The sequence below is a fragment of the Gopherus flavomarginatus genome, chromosome 6, assembly GCF_025201925.1.
Source record: "Gopherus flavomarginatus isolate rGopFla2 chromosome 6, rGopFla2.mat.asm, whole genome shotgun sequence".
Lineage (NCBI taxonomy): Eukaryota > Metazoa > Chordata > Testudines > Testudinidae > Gopherus > Gopherus flavomarginatus.
Window position 1 is genome coordinate 118,689,729 of NC_066622.1, and position 15,494 is coordinate 118,705,222.

Consider the following 15,494-nt stretch of genomic DNA (forward strand, 5'->3'; position numbering starts at 1 on the left):
AACAGGTTAGGATTGACTGTAATTACCATTGTAAAAATAATCCTGAAAAATAATTTTCCAGAGTCTTAGGCCAAATCTACACTTAAAACATTATGGCAGCGCAGCAGTGCCACAATGGTGCTTCAGTGTAGACATGCACTACAGTGACTAGAGGACTTCTCCAGCGGCTGTAGTTAATCCACCTCCCTGAGAGGCGGTATCTAGTGCTGTCTACACCAGGGGTTAGGCTGGTTTACCTGCATCTCTCAGGGGAGTGGACTTTTCACACCCCCTGCCCAACGTAGCTCAGTCAATCTAACTTTTCTGTGGAGACTAGCCGGTAGGGTTGTGTGATTATCATACACCACATTGACTTTGCTGAAGGCTATTTTTTGTTGTTGTTGAAAGATCTTATTGTGGTCAAGCTGGACTGTAGGGTAATAAATCCCTGAACACTGACCATTCCAGCTGCTATGAAAGCATAAACTGAAAAAGCAGGCATTTTACTTTGCCTGGTTTTGTCTTGGTGTCTTTGAATATTATATGGAATTATTGGTGTAGGGGAGGCTACAGTAGCAGACAAATGAAAGAAGTGGGGCAGCTTCCACAGGAGACATTTAGAGAGACTAACACCAGAATATCCCATAGCTCAGTAGTTCAGGCATGCTCCTCAGATGTGGGAGACCAGTATTCAAATGCCTTCTCCACCTGGTTTTCCCACTTCCTAGATGAGTGATCTCACCACTGGGCTAAAGGTTATAGGGAACTTACCACTGGCACCACGACCATCGCCACCTCCTTCGGTTACTTTATGACTCTAGCCCTGTTGAAAAAATCCATTCTGGTCAGAGAGAACATAGAAGCTCATCAGAACAACTTCCTATAGTTACAAGCAGTGCAGAAAGTGGTTCTCTCTACTCTAGTCTTACCTGCCCCGATGGATTTGGTTGCCATTCATGTGAAAAGCACTTCCAGGCAGGAGCAAGAAAATACAAGTTAAAATTCCTGAATTAAAAAAGGAGAAATTTTCTTGCTCCTGGGTCAGGAAGCTTTTTGTTTGTTTACAGTAGTGTCCATTGTGTGATAGCTGCTTACCAAGACCTCATTAAAGACAACTTCTGCTCTGAGGAGCTCACAACATAAGGCGTTTAATGATTAAACCTGCACTGGGACTAATAAACAGCCTGTAGGTCAACTAAATAAATGCTTTTGTTTGTTTGTTTGCTGTTAGGAAATAAAAATTCCTGTTTATGTCAGGAAATTTGTATCACAAATGGTTGTTCAAAGAGAAACAATGTGTTAGAGATTGTATCAAGTATGGATACATTTGCCAATACTGGGTGAAAATCACTCATTTAGAATAAATAGGGAAGTAGTCTGTTAATAGATTTGAGTTGGCTTTGTTTCATGAGTATAATTCATTGTAGAGAGATTTTTTCTCTCATCCCAATAAAACTATATTTGTTTTTTGTTTTTGCCTCTCAAAAGACATAAAACCATCAGACTTTTTAGGAAGTAGCTTACCAAGTTTCTCCTTGGGGAAAGAGAGAGAAATTAATGGAGGCAAATAAAAAGTTTTGCAGATCCTCAGCTGTTAAACTTATCCTGTGTTGATTTACACCCACTGAGATTCTGGCAAACTCCCCCTTAACATTTTGGTTAATGACTGGTTCCTCCTGATTTGCTGCCCTGTTCCAGTATATCCATGACGTTCACTGGTCTGTGCATTACATTACTCACATTTTTCACAAAGGCCTTTCCTTGAAGCTTATTACTCCTTGTGTTGTTGGTATCCATAATGAGGAACTAGATTCCAGTAGTGTTGAGAAATATCTGTGTGGTAAAAAGGCATCATGGACATCAACAAGGTGTCCAGGTTCTTGGGGGATCCCTGCAATCAGTGTATGTAGGGTCTAATGAAGTTTGTGGGTCTTCAGATACAACCAAAAAAAGCTGACATAAATCCTGTGCAGGGAGTTCACGTGGATGAACAAAGTTCACAGCAACCACAGTGGGTTCATAAATATAGGTCAGGCTAAGTCCTCTCACCATGTTGATTCAAACTTTCCCCATAGGTATAAATGAACATTTCTTGGCTTGTGAATAAGCTGTTGTGCATGTTCCAAATGAGACAGATGTGCAGTCATTTTTACAGCATTAAGGAATGTGGTGGTGGTGGTTCTTGTTCAAGCCTGTATTTGTATTTTATGCACATTTGCTTACTTGTGTTACATCACCCAAGTTGTGGCATGGGGGAAAACTGCATGACAACATTTAAAATGTGAGTTACACATGAAACAAGTTGTACAAATAACTAAAAAAGAGAACAAAAAAATCCTGTTGGTTTTCTATGGTAAAGTGTAAGACAAATTAATTGAGCCCTAACAGTATAGGTAGGAATACTGGTGCAATATGCGTGAATTCCATGTGCAGCTTTTTTGTATTGGATATCCAACCTAGCCTGCTATTGAAAGTAGGACATCTTTGTCCGTGGTGCTTTGTTAGCTGCCCATAACTCAAAATAAAGACTTCTGTCTTTACTTCTTAACCCACACCTGTTGTAGCTTTGTATTTGTCTAATCTACAGTTTAGCCTTGTTACTCCATTTCACCCAGTCTAAAAATCAAGACTCCATGTAACAAGTGTTATGGCCTCATATCATTAGCACCTTTGGGTAGCCATTATCATTAACTACTTCTATACCATAGGCTTCATTTTCAGCTTTGATATTTTTCCCATTTATTCAGTTTATATATTAATAAGATAACATAGTATCTATGATTTTTTCCACCTCTGTACTTCAGAATATGCAACCTGTAGTGTAGTCAGCAACCTGTTCTATCAACTATCAGTAAGTGAACTCATCTGAGCTGTACGGTGTTAGTTTTTCAGCTACATGACAGCCATAGGCATATGTGCTTGAAAAGTATCTATTCTCAGTGACCGGTTTGAACGATATATATCCTTATTCAGCACTAACACCTTGAAAGTGATCGTCCTGAATTTTGGAGAAGTTTGAATCTGCCTCCACAGGTTCAGGCTTGAGCCCATCTCTACAAAATGTACAAGCTATTTTGAAAGAAGTTGGACATCTGGTCTCACTAGAGTAAAATTGCAGGGAAACACATTATTTAGCTTTCTTTTACAAATATATTTTTCAGTACCCATGAACACAGGTAAGTACTACAAACAGTAATTTCTAGCACTGAGTATGAACTCTTGTTGCCTTACGCTTGAGTGGGGTTGCTTGTTAGTTTCCATTGGTGTAGCAATTGACTTTAGTAGAGTTTTATACTATGGATGAATTTGGCCTCCTATGTTAAAGTTAACTCCAAGAAGTTTAAAGAAGTATCCCATATAGCATGAAAACATTGGGTTCATCCAGTGCTTGGAAGACCATTTTCTCACAAGAAGCCGCTTCTGACAGAGCTAGTGTCCATTCCAGCAGTGCAGATGGAAATGTTTTTCCAGTATCTTAGGAATTCCTTCTAGGCAATTACATTCCTTGATACACTTTTATTAATTGACCAGATATCCTGGTTGTATTTTTTTTTCAGTGATCTCTCCCAAAGATTTATAGTCTTTAAAACAGGACTCCAATGTGTCCCATTTATGTACAGCAGCACACTTTCACTTCTCCAGCAGGAGGTGCTGCTGACACTTCTGGGAGGCCATTCTCTCTAACCTCTGCTGGGAAGGAGGAGAGCAGAGAAGTGATAAAATGAAACTAAAAGTGGACACTCCATCACCTAATGCACCTTTAGCCGCAAGTGCAATGATTGTCATGAGATGTAGTTTAAGGAGCCTCTTTTGTTGAACGGGATTTATTCCTCTGAGAAGAACAAATACTCAGTAGATTTATTATTCTCATGCATGGGGTGATGGAGACTCAGTGTAACTTCCCCTCTCTCTTCTGCCCTCAGTTTTCTTCCTGTTGCTCTCCACAGGGCCTGATCCTGCCCTTCGATTAAGCTGTACCCCTTCTTCCTCTTTCATTACCCTGAGTGACATGTGTCCTGTTGTTTTATTTTGAGAATCTGGTCACATTGCACTCCTGTTGCTCCCTTTGGACGTCCAAGAAGCATGTATCTGTTTTCCAGTAGGCAAAAGGATATTATAATATGGATATCTTCCTTAAGGTCAGACTCGATGCTCTAATGGTACCTTCTGATATTAAAATCTTTTAATCTAAAACACAGGTTCTCAAACTGTTGGTTGGGACCCCAAAGTTGGGTACGACCCCATTTTAATGGAGTTGCCAGGGCTGGTGTTAGACTTGCTAGGGCCCAGGGCTGAAACCAAAGCCCAAGCCCCATTGCCCGGGGCTGAAACCGAAGCCTGAGCTCCACTGCCTGGAGCCGAAACCCAAGGGCTTCAGTCCGGAGCAGGGGGGCTAAGATTGCATGCCCCCCACCCAGGGCAGAACCCCAGGGGCAGCTTTGCCGACTCTCCCCCCACCTCCACTCCCCCAGGGTAGTGGGGCTTGGGCTTCAGTCCCCTGCCTGGGGTTGTGTAGTAATTTTTGTTGTCAGAAGGGCGCCATGCTGCAATGAAGTTTGAGACCCACTGATCAAAAACATCTATTAATGAATAATTTATATTTGAAAGTATATTCCTCCCAATATTCTTTTACCTATGAAGAGTTCCAAAACTTGGGAAACGTTCCCTGTAGCTCTTGAGTATCACCAAAAAAAAAAAGTCTCCTGAGATTCCACCTTTTAATCTTTCAGGAATTTAGTAATACTTCCTTCATTATTATTGTTATTTATTTATTTATATAGAGGCCCAGGCATGCAGGGCAGAGGTCAGAATTCTAAAACATATTCATTTAAGATTCTAGTTTGTGGGACAGATATAATTCCAAGCTTTTTCATTACAAATTATATTTAAATCTTACTCCCAAATTCTTTTAATATCATGATGAATTTTGACTTCTGGGTCTAATACCCAATTTTGGATGCAAGATGCTTGATGTGATTTCTAAAGGATTTTTTAAAGACCATTCCTAGATTAGATCCTTGTGAATATTTGAGGGACATGCCCAATGAACCATGCATGCCAGATCACTATCCGGCATCCAGATTGATTTATTTTTTTGTAGTTCCTGAAAGTATATGCATTTTTGGTGTAGGAGTGTTTAAAAAAAAAAAAAGTTAACCCTTTGTTGGTGCAGGAATTGCACCATATTTTTTCTGTTAATTGTTTTGTAAGCAATATTTTAAATATTTGAATTCAAAAATTTTGACTGGTTGAAGCCTGGTTGTAAATCTTATTCCAAGATTTCAAGGTGGTGTTTACAGCTAGGTTTTTAGTTTTTATGTTTCTGAGTGCATTCTAGATTCTCATGTTCCTATTAATCAGAATTCCATCTTTATTTTCAACAGTAAATCCTCATTCTTTGCCAGATCTTACAAGCCCATGGTAGATCAAAACCTGCTTCAGAGATAATGGATCTCTGCTGCTCTTGGCGATTTTTAACTCCCCATTTTCTAAACTTGGCATAAAACTTGGAGGCTTTAATCCTAGAACTTGTTATTCAAAGGCAGCCTTGGGTGGATTTTTCCAGTTCCGTGAAGTACTGCATTGAACATCTTCCTAGGAAGTTAATGCGGTCCAATACTAGAGTAATTATTCTGTGTATGCATGAATGAAGTGCAGGCAAAGTGGCGCTGTCTTCCAAAAAACCCAATATATGCTAGTTTTCCCGGTGGGCTCCCAGTCACCAGAGGGCTTTATTCCCCTGGTGACTTGTTGCTTCTTGCAAAATCTATTACCTGTTTAAATCTCTTCCCTAGCTGATGGTCATGTCTGTAAAATACTTAACATCTTAGGAAAAACCATCTCACATTTTAGGATCTCTATAGCAGTCCTGTTCAGTATTCTAGGAATCTTCCAAATATTCCCAACAGAGATATTCAGAACCAGTTTTTGTAGGCCCCTCTTGAATAGTGAGATGATCCTGTGGGTCAGAACGCTGCTCTGTCTTTGCACGCTCAGTATATACATACTGCTGTTATGGCTTCTGGCAGAGGTATTTCCCCTGAAGCCAGGTTGAGTGACCAGGAGCCATAGGTTCTCATTTGCAATAAAAAACTTTGGAAGTTTCTATGATCCGTAAATATTTACTGCAGAATTGAGTGGCATAAGTTAATGCTTTTCGTGGTGCTCAACCCTACAAAATAATAGAAGGTTGGAATAGTGAGTGTGTCTAGAAACACCCATTAGAGAGATTGTTGTTTCTTTGTTCACCATCTCTAGTGTCCTTACAAATAATAGATACGCAGCCTGCCACAGAGCACTTATTGACTAACTGAAGGTGGAATCACACCAGGCAGAAATAAAGGAAGGAAGTTGGGTGGCAAGAGGTCAAGGTTATAGTTGCCAACCTCCAGGATTGCCCTGGAGCCTCCAGGAATTAAAGATTAATCTTTAATTAAAGATTATATAATGTGATAAAATCTCCAGGAATACGTCCAACCAAAATTGGCAACCCTATCAAGGACTACAATAATAGGGTTGTGGGTTACTTAAGTTTATTAGCTGCATGTCTTTGTGGGTTCCACAGTATTAAAAAAAAGGAAATAGTATAATTATTTTTTTTAAAGTGATCTGCAGATGCAGGGTCTGCTATAATGGGATGAGAAAAATAATGTGCAGAGAACCCTTCCAAACACTTTTCAACCACAGATGCAGGTAATGCAGATGCACGCCATTGCAGGTGGATCCGATGGGCTATTAGCAAATTACTGTTGCTCAGAATGGCATTAGTCACTTAGAACTAGTTTTCGGCAGTAACTGCATTTGGTTTTTGGCATTTGTGGTTCTTTTGGCTTTGCTTTGGTTTCTCCTACATATGTTCAGACCACACATTCCTTTTTCTTTTTTTTGGAATATGCTTTTCATGTGCGTGGGCCATTTTTGTGGAGTAAGATGGAATGGCAGCATAACTCAATTGGAGGTCTTAGCTTGTGTATAGCATTTAGAGGCAGGATTTTTTTTAAAGTGAGTTTCCTACAGTTTTCAGTGCACAAGCCATGGGAATATGTGATCCAGTGTTTTCAATAAAATTATATTCCAGTTTCAAATATACATAAGCTTTTGTTTTTTGCTTCTGAAGTGACCAGAATCTAGAGTTACATGGGGCTGTGACTGCTTAGTGTTCAGCTAATCCTAAAAGAGTTTTTGTTGTAATGCACCAACTTGGTATTTGAGTTTTCTTTGGAGTGTTTTGCTGAAGTTCTTTAGCATCCAAACTTTTGGTTTGGAAATTCGTAAAAGCAGGTGGCACAGCTTCAAGAGCTTTCAGATGCTGTTCCTATTCCTTTGATTATTGAAAATGATTCCTGTGCAATTCTGCTAATTTTCTCTTTGTACTTATCTAATTTAAAGAGAAGCTGCTATAAAGCCTATCTGTGCTGTGCGCTTGTTGCCACTGTGTGAGAGCTTTTTGCAAAGCCAAATTTCGGCAAATACAATGACTTCCTAGGGATTATCACGCACACTCCCACTCCCCCTAGATTTTTATTTAAACTAAGTTCTTTATGTGTCATTTACAGTACATGTCATTCCTTTTCCCCTTTTGTATCCGCTATGTACCAGAAAATGTTCAACTCCACCTCATCCATGCCTCTTGAGGAGGTGCAAGCCGAGGAAGCAATAAAGAGCTACCTAAGCTTCAGCAATCATTATGCACAATGATGCATTTTCAGTAGAAGGGCTAACATTCAGAGGGCTATAATATTACTCTAATTCTGCACCTTTCTGGTGCATTTTATCCAGGGGGCTCAAAGCATGTTAAGAACACTAATACATTAATATCTTCACAACATCAGAGTGAAGTAGGTACATATTATTATACCCACTTTATAAATGGGTAATCTGACATCAGAGAAGTTAAGTAACTTAACCAAGGTGTCACTGTGAGTCAGTGGCAGAGCCAGGAATAGAACCCAGGAGTCCTGATATGTAATCCCTGCCCTAACCACTATTCACATTCCCTCTCAAGGGGCTTTTCACTTACACTGATAGCATGGGCGGCAGCAGTGGCGTAGCCAGGTTTTCGACGTTGGGGGAGCACAAAACATAAAAAAGGCACACTCCCCTTGGCTCATCCTCTGGCCTTGCCCCCTTGGCTCCCCCCTCTGGCAATGCCCCCAGAGCAGACCTCCCCCGCTCACTTTCCCTCCTGCGCTTCCATGCCGGCCTGCCGCCCTGCAGCTCTTCCAGCCGTGCGGTGGATAGCGCCGGAGAGAAGGTTGGTGGCTTCCAAGCCGGCCTTCCACCCCATGGCTCCTCCGGCCATGTGACAGGCAGCGTGGCCGGCAGGTGCTGCTTCCACGCCAAGCTGCTGCTGCTACCCCGCAGCTCCTCTGGCCGTGCAGTGAGCAGCGCGGGCCGGTAGGCGCAGCTTCCGAGCCAGCCTGCCGCCCCGTGGCCCCTCTGGCCATGCGGTGGGCAGCGCCGGCTGGCAGGCACGGCTTCTGAGCCGCCCCACTGCTCCTCCAGCCGTGCAGCCGGCAGGTGCCGCTTCCAAGCCTGCCGACCTGAGCGGAAGCAGCTGCTTCTGCTGAATCCCACCAGCTACGCTACTGGGCGGCAGATATAATAGGCCAGGGGAGTCTCTGCCTCCCACAGCGCTGCCACGGCCACTGGACGCCGTCCCCCGTTGCGGGGTTTGGCGGTGAAGTTTTTGTTTTATTATGCCCCATACAGGTTCAGGGGCAGCTGAGGAGGCAAATACTGCCTCCTCCCTTGCCCCAAACCTGCATGGGGCATATCAAAAGCATCTTAACAGATGCTTTTTCCCTGCGCAGGTTGGCTCTGGGGAGGGAGGCACAGTGCAGCTTTGACCAGCCCGGGGCTCTTCCAGCCAAGGCGGGAAGGGGGCGCTCCAGACTGTGGCCAGCCCGGGGCACCTTCAGCCAAGGCGGGGAGCGCTCAGGGCTTCGGCCAGGCTGGGGGTCTTGTGGCAAGGGGGGAGGGCACTGCGGGGAAGGACGAGGGGATGGACTTGTGGCTACAGCCGTGGGGGGAGGGCGGGGAAGGGGGTCTTGGGGCTTTGGCCATGGGGAGGGCACAGCAGAAGGGGCAGAGCTGGGGGCTAGCCTCCCCAAAGAGAGGCTTCACCTGCTGCCCATGACTGATAGGAATTCTACATGCACATTGAGGCAAGAGTAGACTCTCTAGCACTGGCAGATTTAATAGTCTGTTTTCTAAAGTAAGTAAGAGAATATAATCCATGCTTTCTTCTCTCCCAGATACAAAACTGAATTTTCTAGCACTGTATAGAGCTAGACATTTACCATTGTCAGACCCCATTGACTTATACAAATTTGATCTTCACCCCTTCAATTTTAAATGAGGAGATTTTAGATGACAGAGTCACCCATCACATTTTTAAAAAAAGTCTGTTTTTGCAGTTGTCGTATCATAGCAGAAAACATGCCGATTTTGTCACTGTTGAACTGAAATCCATTGTTTTAAACTACAATTGTGCTTTTTTTCACAGGTTCACAAAGACAAAAGCATTTCATATCATGGTAATTATTTTGCTTTTGTTCCATGTTGCAATATTCCTAATATAGCTGTAAAATTCAAAGATAAGGTACGATAAAATGGGCTGCTTGTAAAACACATTCCTCAGTCTCACCCTTGCATTAGGAATGTCAATATTTGTGAATTGCTCTTTTTCCAGGTACTCTGTTATATCAGATTAGTTATGTTGGGTCAGTAGGTTGCTCCATAAAGTCCTCTGTTGGTGACTGTTGCAGGGATCTTATTTTATAAATAGCTACAGAAATATGGGTATTTGCATAGGAACTATTTTTAAGAGTGCAAAAAGAAAAACAAAAGAGCTTTCTTCCCCTATCTGTATTTCATTCAAAATATTTCTTACTTATTTCCTGGTTCAGTGGGGAATTTAGGCCCCCTCCAATCATATTTCATGCTGTCTGTCACGGTCACATCTGTGCTCTCATTTGTGTTCATTGAGCAAATAGTCTGTGTCCACCTTAATAGAGAAGTTAGAGAGAGGGCAGTTCAGAGCAGACATGGCTGCGCTAAGCAGAGGGTTTTCAGGGAGCTGATAGTTTAGACTATAAGGCTGCTGGAATTCCTAATCAGCAGCTGTTAATTAAAGTCAGTATAATAGAAATACACTCTCTAGCGAGGACACAAGAATTTCTTTAACTTAGTGTTGTGGAAAAGTGGCTGACTTTTCACTAAAGCCCTGATCCTGTACACACACACACGTGCTAAGATTCAAGCACTAGTGGAGATCCATTGAAGTCAATGCAGGGCCAGCCAGAGAATTCAGGGGGCCTGGGGCAAAGCAATTTCGGAGGCCCCTTCTATAAAAAAAAAGTTGCAATACTATAAAATACTATATTCTCGTGGGGGCCCTGCGGGGCACGAGGCCTTGGGCAAATTGCCCCACTTGCCCCTCCCCGCTGGGCGACCCTGAGTCAATGGGACTGCTCATGTTTAAATTCAACCATATGCAGAAGTGTTGCCAGGATCAGGGCCTAAAATGTTAGTTTGCTGGCTCCTATAAAGCAGGAGCACGGACATGGTTACAGACCACTCCAGCACATTTTTGACTTTCACAGCATTCCTTTATGTAAAGAGAAGAACAGGTGCAGTTGTTGGATGATCATTTTTAGATCATTTTAGATCATTTTAGACTGACGCTATTAGCACACAATGATCTTTCAGTAATGGGGAAATATGGTCTTCTCGCTAGGACACGGGACAGGGAGTCATGAGACCGAGGTTTTCTTCTGGGGTTCTCCTTCAGTTTGTGTGTGAACTTGAGCAAGTCTCTACACATTTGCAAGCAGATTTTGGTATCTAATATTCTGGGGGCCCAACTTGAGACCCTAGGGCTTGGGGGGTATTTTAAGAGGTACTGAGCAGCCCGAGGTCAACACTGATTTCAACTGCAGTTGTCTTTCTCAGCACATCTGAAAATGAGGCATCTAAAATTAATGAACACTAGAAAATATGGGCCTCAATGTCTCTGTGACTTTGTTTTTTCAGCTATGTTGAGGATAATAACACTGATCTTGGTTTTGTGACTAAATTCTTTAATTTCCTTTTAAATCACTGGCTGAAAGATGCTCTTGAACTGTAGAATATCAATACTATTTTATTGTATAAGATTATATAATTTTTACTAGCTCTCGTCTTCTGCTTCAGAACTTTGTTTTTAATACTGTTATTTTCTCTGCTACATTAAAATCCAAGTTGTTTGATTGGTATCTAGTCTGGAATATATTTTTACCCTTTTAAGAAAAAGATTGTAATCAAATATTTTTGTAGGCCAAGATGTTCTCCGTTATTCATCAGCTACAAAGTTGTCTTTCCATTTTGACTCACACAGGAAGAAATTTTCCAGTGTGCTTTAATTCTGTTAGTTAATTCAATATGATGCTAATCAGATATTGTCCAAAAATGCATGAAAAATCTTGTGGGGGCAATTTTTTTGTATGTCTATAAAATATTTTTAAAGACTTGAATTCTTTGTGGGGGAGGATGTTTGAAGAAGATTTTGTACTATTTACTGCAATAAAGAAATTTAGGGATTACTAAGAGATCCTGTCAGTATTTGGGTCAGAAATATAGCCCAGAGGTATTAGTATGATAGGCAAGTATAAGCATTAGACTGTATTAGTGACTTAGGTATCATAAAAGCAGCAAAGAATCCTGTGGCACCTTATAGACTAACAGACGTTTTGGAGCATGAGCTTTCGTGGATGAATACCCACTTCCTCAGATGCATGTAATGGAAATATCCAGGGGCAGGTATATATATGTGTGCTAGCAAGCAAGCTAGAGATAACGAGGTCAGTTCAATCAGGGAGGATGAGGCCCTGTTCTAGCAGTTGAGGTGTGAAAACCAAGAGAGGAGAAACTGGTTCTGTAATTGGCAAGGTATCATAATAGCACAATACTTCATCATGTGATTGCTAGTGCACCAAACATTTATTGTGGATTAGCCATGAAAATGCACAAGCTGTTCTTCCCCCCCGCCCTTTGACCTCCCTAAAAAGGCGACTATTATTCCTTTTAGTAAGTCAGACCTGAAATTTGCATATTTGTAGTGCCGACATTTTTACTGTAGCAGAGAAAGAAACAGATTCGTTTCCATTTAAATTTTTTTGAACAGAAGTATTGCAGTGTATGTGATGGTTGGTAAACAAAATATAATATTTGCTCTACTCTTGCAAAAACAACGACTGTTTGAGCATTTGCAGCATGTGACAGTTGATCTGTGTTTTAGAGAATTATTTTAATATCTCTCCCAAAAATGGTAACCTTGTATGGAAAATTTTAGTATGTTTCTAAATAACATTTTTCTTTGGTGTGATTCAATCTAAATCCCTTTGCCTACTTTCAGCTTAAAAAGCCTAAGCCATATGACTATTGAAATGCTGCAAGATACAAAAATTGAGTTTTGTCTGATGTCTGAGTGTTTTTTTCCATTTCATAAACATATAGTTAAAGGAAACCGGGAGATAATAGACAAAAGTCTGCTACTCCCTTTTTTTGCTTTGTAATACCAGGTTTAAGATCCTTTGATCCTCCCTTCCTTTACTGTGACCTCTTCTAGGGTCTTAAAATTATAAATTCCAGATTACACCTCCGCAATTTTCTTTCCTGGGATGATGAAAGGATTTGAGTATTATGATAATAATGTAAAGAATCCTTTTGGAGCTCATTTGAAACTGCAACAAAAAAAGTAATTTCCAAAGCAAATTACAATATTCATAAAGTGTTCTACTGATACCTAACAAATTTCTAGCCAGTGTCTTATATTCTTGAGTTTCTTGCATCAGCGTTTTTTTAGGCTCGTCTGCCTTCTTCCATTTAATTTGTCCTTAGCTGTGTGCAGTGGATTAGCATTTCATCAGGATGGATTAAGATTGAGCTGACACTGAAGCTTTCTTTTATATATATATAATGAATATATATAATATATATATATAATGAATGAACGTATATACAAATATAAAAATAATTTTCAGAAGAGAAATTATATTGAGGTTTGCTGGATCGGCTGGCACAGAAGGTTTCATCGGGCTAAAGTGATGTCACATGGAACAAAGGCTTTAGGGGTTGTATTTAGCTCATAATCCTCACACACTGCTAGACCAGTTGTCCATGTGAGCAAACTATCCCAAGCAGGAAGGGATAAACCATCTGGATTAAATGCAGCAACCCTTGTCTGTGACTGAACTATACAGAAAAGACCTTTCATTCTTCGGTTTTGGAGTGAGACTGAGTTACAGTGGGTGTTGTGTGTTTTGTCTACTAAAGTTTCGAAGAATTAATAATTCAGGCAATACTTTGAAATATAAAACCACCACTTGGTTGTTTCTGAAGTCCCAGAAGAGCTCAGATACAGCTCGATCTGTTTTTGACGTGTGTAATAGAAGAATTAAAAAGAGAGGTTCCTTCTCTTCTTTATCTCAACAGAAGTCAATTGTTTCATTCCAATGCCAATTCCAAGTAAGCATACAAATATCGGCCGTTCTCAGAGCTGGGATGCTGCAGGATGGTATGAAGGCAACTGGGAGAATGAAAATGCATTTGAATATCAGAGACCAACAGGGAGGAGAAATTCGCTGACTTACGGTGGAGAAGGAGGTTGGTATGAGCATCCAAACCATAGACCGCATGATATCATCTTGCAAGGAGGTGCTGAATTGAAGCAAGAGCCATACCCATATCAGGATCCAGTTTTTAACCAGGGTCCCTTACGGAAGGGTTCTGTTCCCGACTTCACTTACTACGACAGACAGGCTGCAATGTCTGGACGAAGCTCCTTGCCATCTCAGGATTATTACAGTGACCCATCTTTAGCCGCTAGATCACCTAAAGATCCACGCTGCTATAGAGAACACATGATTAATAGATCATTACCGAATTATGGGATTCCCAGTAGCAGATTGGCTTGGGATCAGGTACAAGGACGGTCACCTGCCCCACACGAAGCCAGCCGTATGTATAGGGATCCCATGAGTAAAATGATCCAAGAGGGGCAGAGAATGCAAAACAGAGATCCTTCTCCTGCAAGATATGGTGTTGAACAGCCCACCCCTAGATATGGAACAGAACCTCCGTTATTTCCCAACAGACAGGTCTATAGTGATACATCAGAGAGACCGATAGAGTCTGCAGCTGCTAGACAAACTACTGCAACGTGCTTGGTAGTCGATCCAAATTCTGCTACTGTTCCTGATGGGAGCATAGGTCCATCTGCCATTGCTGTAAATCGTGGTTATGGATCCATCAGGGAAAATGTCAATGCAAAGATTCCTTATGATAGTTATGAAACCGCCATGACTCCTTCCCATCCTCAGATGCCCACGGCTTTCTCAGGACAAGACATTAAAAGAAACGATCCGGAGTTCCTAGCACTTCTGCGTTCAGAAGGCGTGTCCGAAAGCACATTCAATGCTTTGCTGCAGCAAGGGTTTGATTCTCCAAGTCTGCTCGCGATGATGGAAGAGAATGATATAAAATCTGTAGCTCCAAATCTTGGACAGGCAAGGGTGCTTTCCCGCATTGCCCATAACTGCAAAACAGAAATGCAGCTACAAAGGCATGATAGGAAGAACAGCACACTCCGTCCCAGGACCCGATCTAACAGCTTTAGTCATCGAAGTGAACTGCTGCAGAATGAATATGGCATGCACCCTGCCACAGGTCCTGGTGTGGACAGCACAACTATGCAGCAACCACCTCCTCCTTCTCTACAGCCAGTATCACCAAGAGTAGGAGAAATAAATCGTCGCCCATCCAGTGCCCCCACACAGCACCTTCTGGAAACTGCAACTTATTCTGCATCTGGGGCAACTCATCAAGGTGCTCATTTTCTAGCTAATTCTGGGTACAACACTCCTTTACCATGCAACATGCACACTCGTCCAGCGTCTGCCTATTCCACTCCAACTGGATTACCAGGGACTACAGTGCAGACTAACCCACATGCAAGTCCCAAAACAGCATATCCAACCACTTACACAGTGCCCATGGAGCTGCTGAAGAGGGACCGAAATACATCAATGTCCCCAATGCATAGCCCACACGGCAGCCCTCATCTTCTCCGAAAGCAAGGAGCCCAAATGGATTCCACCCTTGCACTTGGTGGCCCAAGTTTTCACATGCAACATTCTCCTTATCAGAAACTCACCAGACGCACTGGACCACCAGTTATTGTCTCAACTATGGCATCACCTGAACCAAGTAATTTTCTAACAGTGTATTCATTAGTAGTGTGCTCTAGGAGAGTTTTATCTGTGTTTGTTTCTCATAAGATACATTTGGGTCTAATCCAGTTAGACTTAGGGCTAAAATATTAGATACCTCCCTATGCACAAAAAAGTGGGGCAAAAAGGTTTACCCCGGGGCCACAAGTTATTCAGAGTTTCCAGTGCTGCCTTTCACAGTGCGATTAAATTCAGAGTATTTTATTTGATTAGCTAACTTCAGATAAAGCGACTGGTATATCA

The 15,494-nt window shown here is 41.8% G+C and overlaps 1 protein-coding gene across 6 annotated transcripts in view; it reads left to right on the forward strand.

Annotated features, from left to right (window-relative positions):
• Positions 1-15,494, forward strand: part of CTBP2 (C-terminal binding protein 2) — a 237,224-nt gene that overhangs the window by 140,555 nt on the left and 81,175 nt on the right. Inside the window, exon 1 of one of the 6 annotated variants that reach the window (XM_050959316.1) lies at positions 13,476-15,228. The exons of the other annotated variants lie outside the window; for them this stretch is intronic. Coding sequence (XP_050815273.1) covers positions 13,476-15,228 — 1,753 coding nt within the window. Of the gene's footprint in view, positions 1-13,475; positions 15,229-15,494 lie in introns of those variants that run through there. 6 annotated transcript variants of the gene reach the window in all.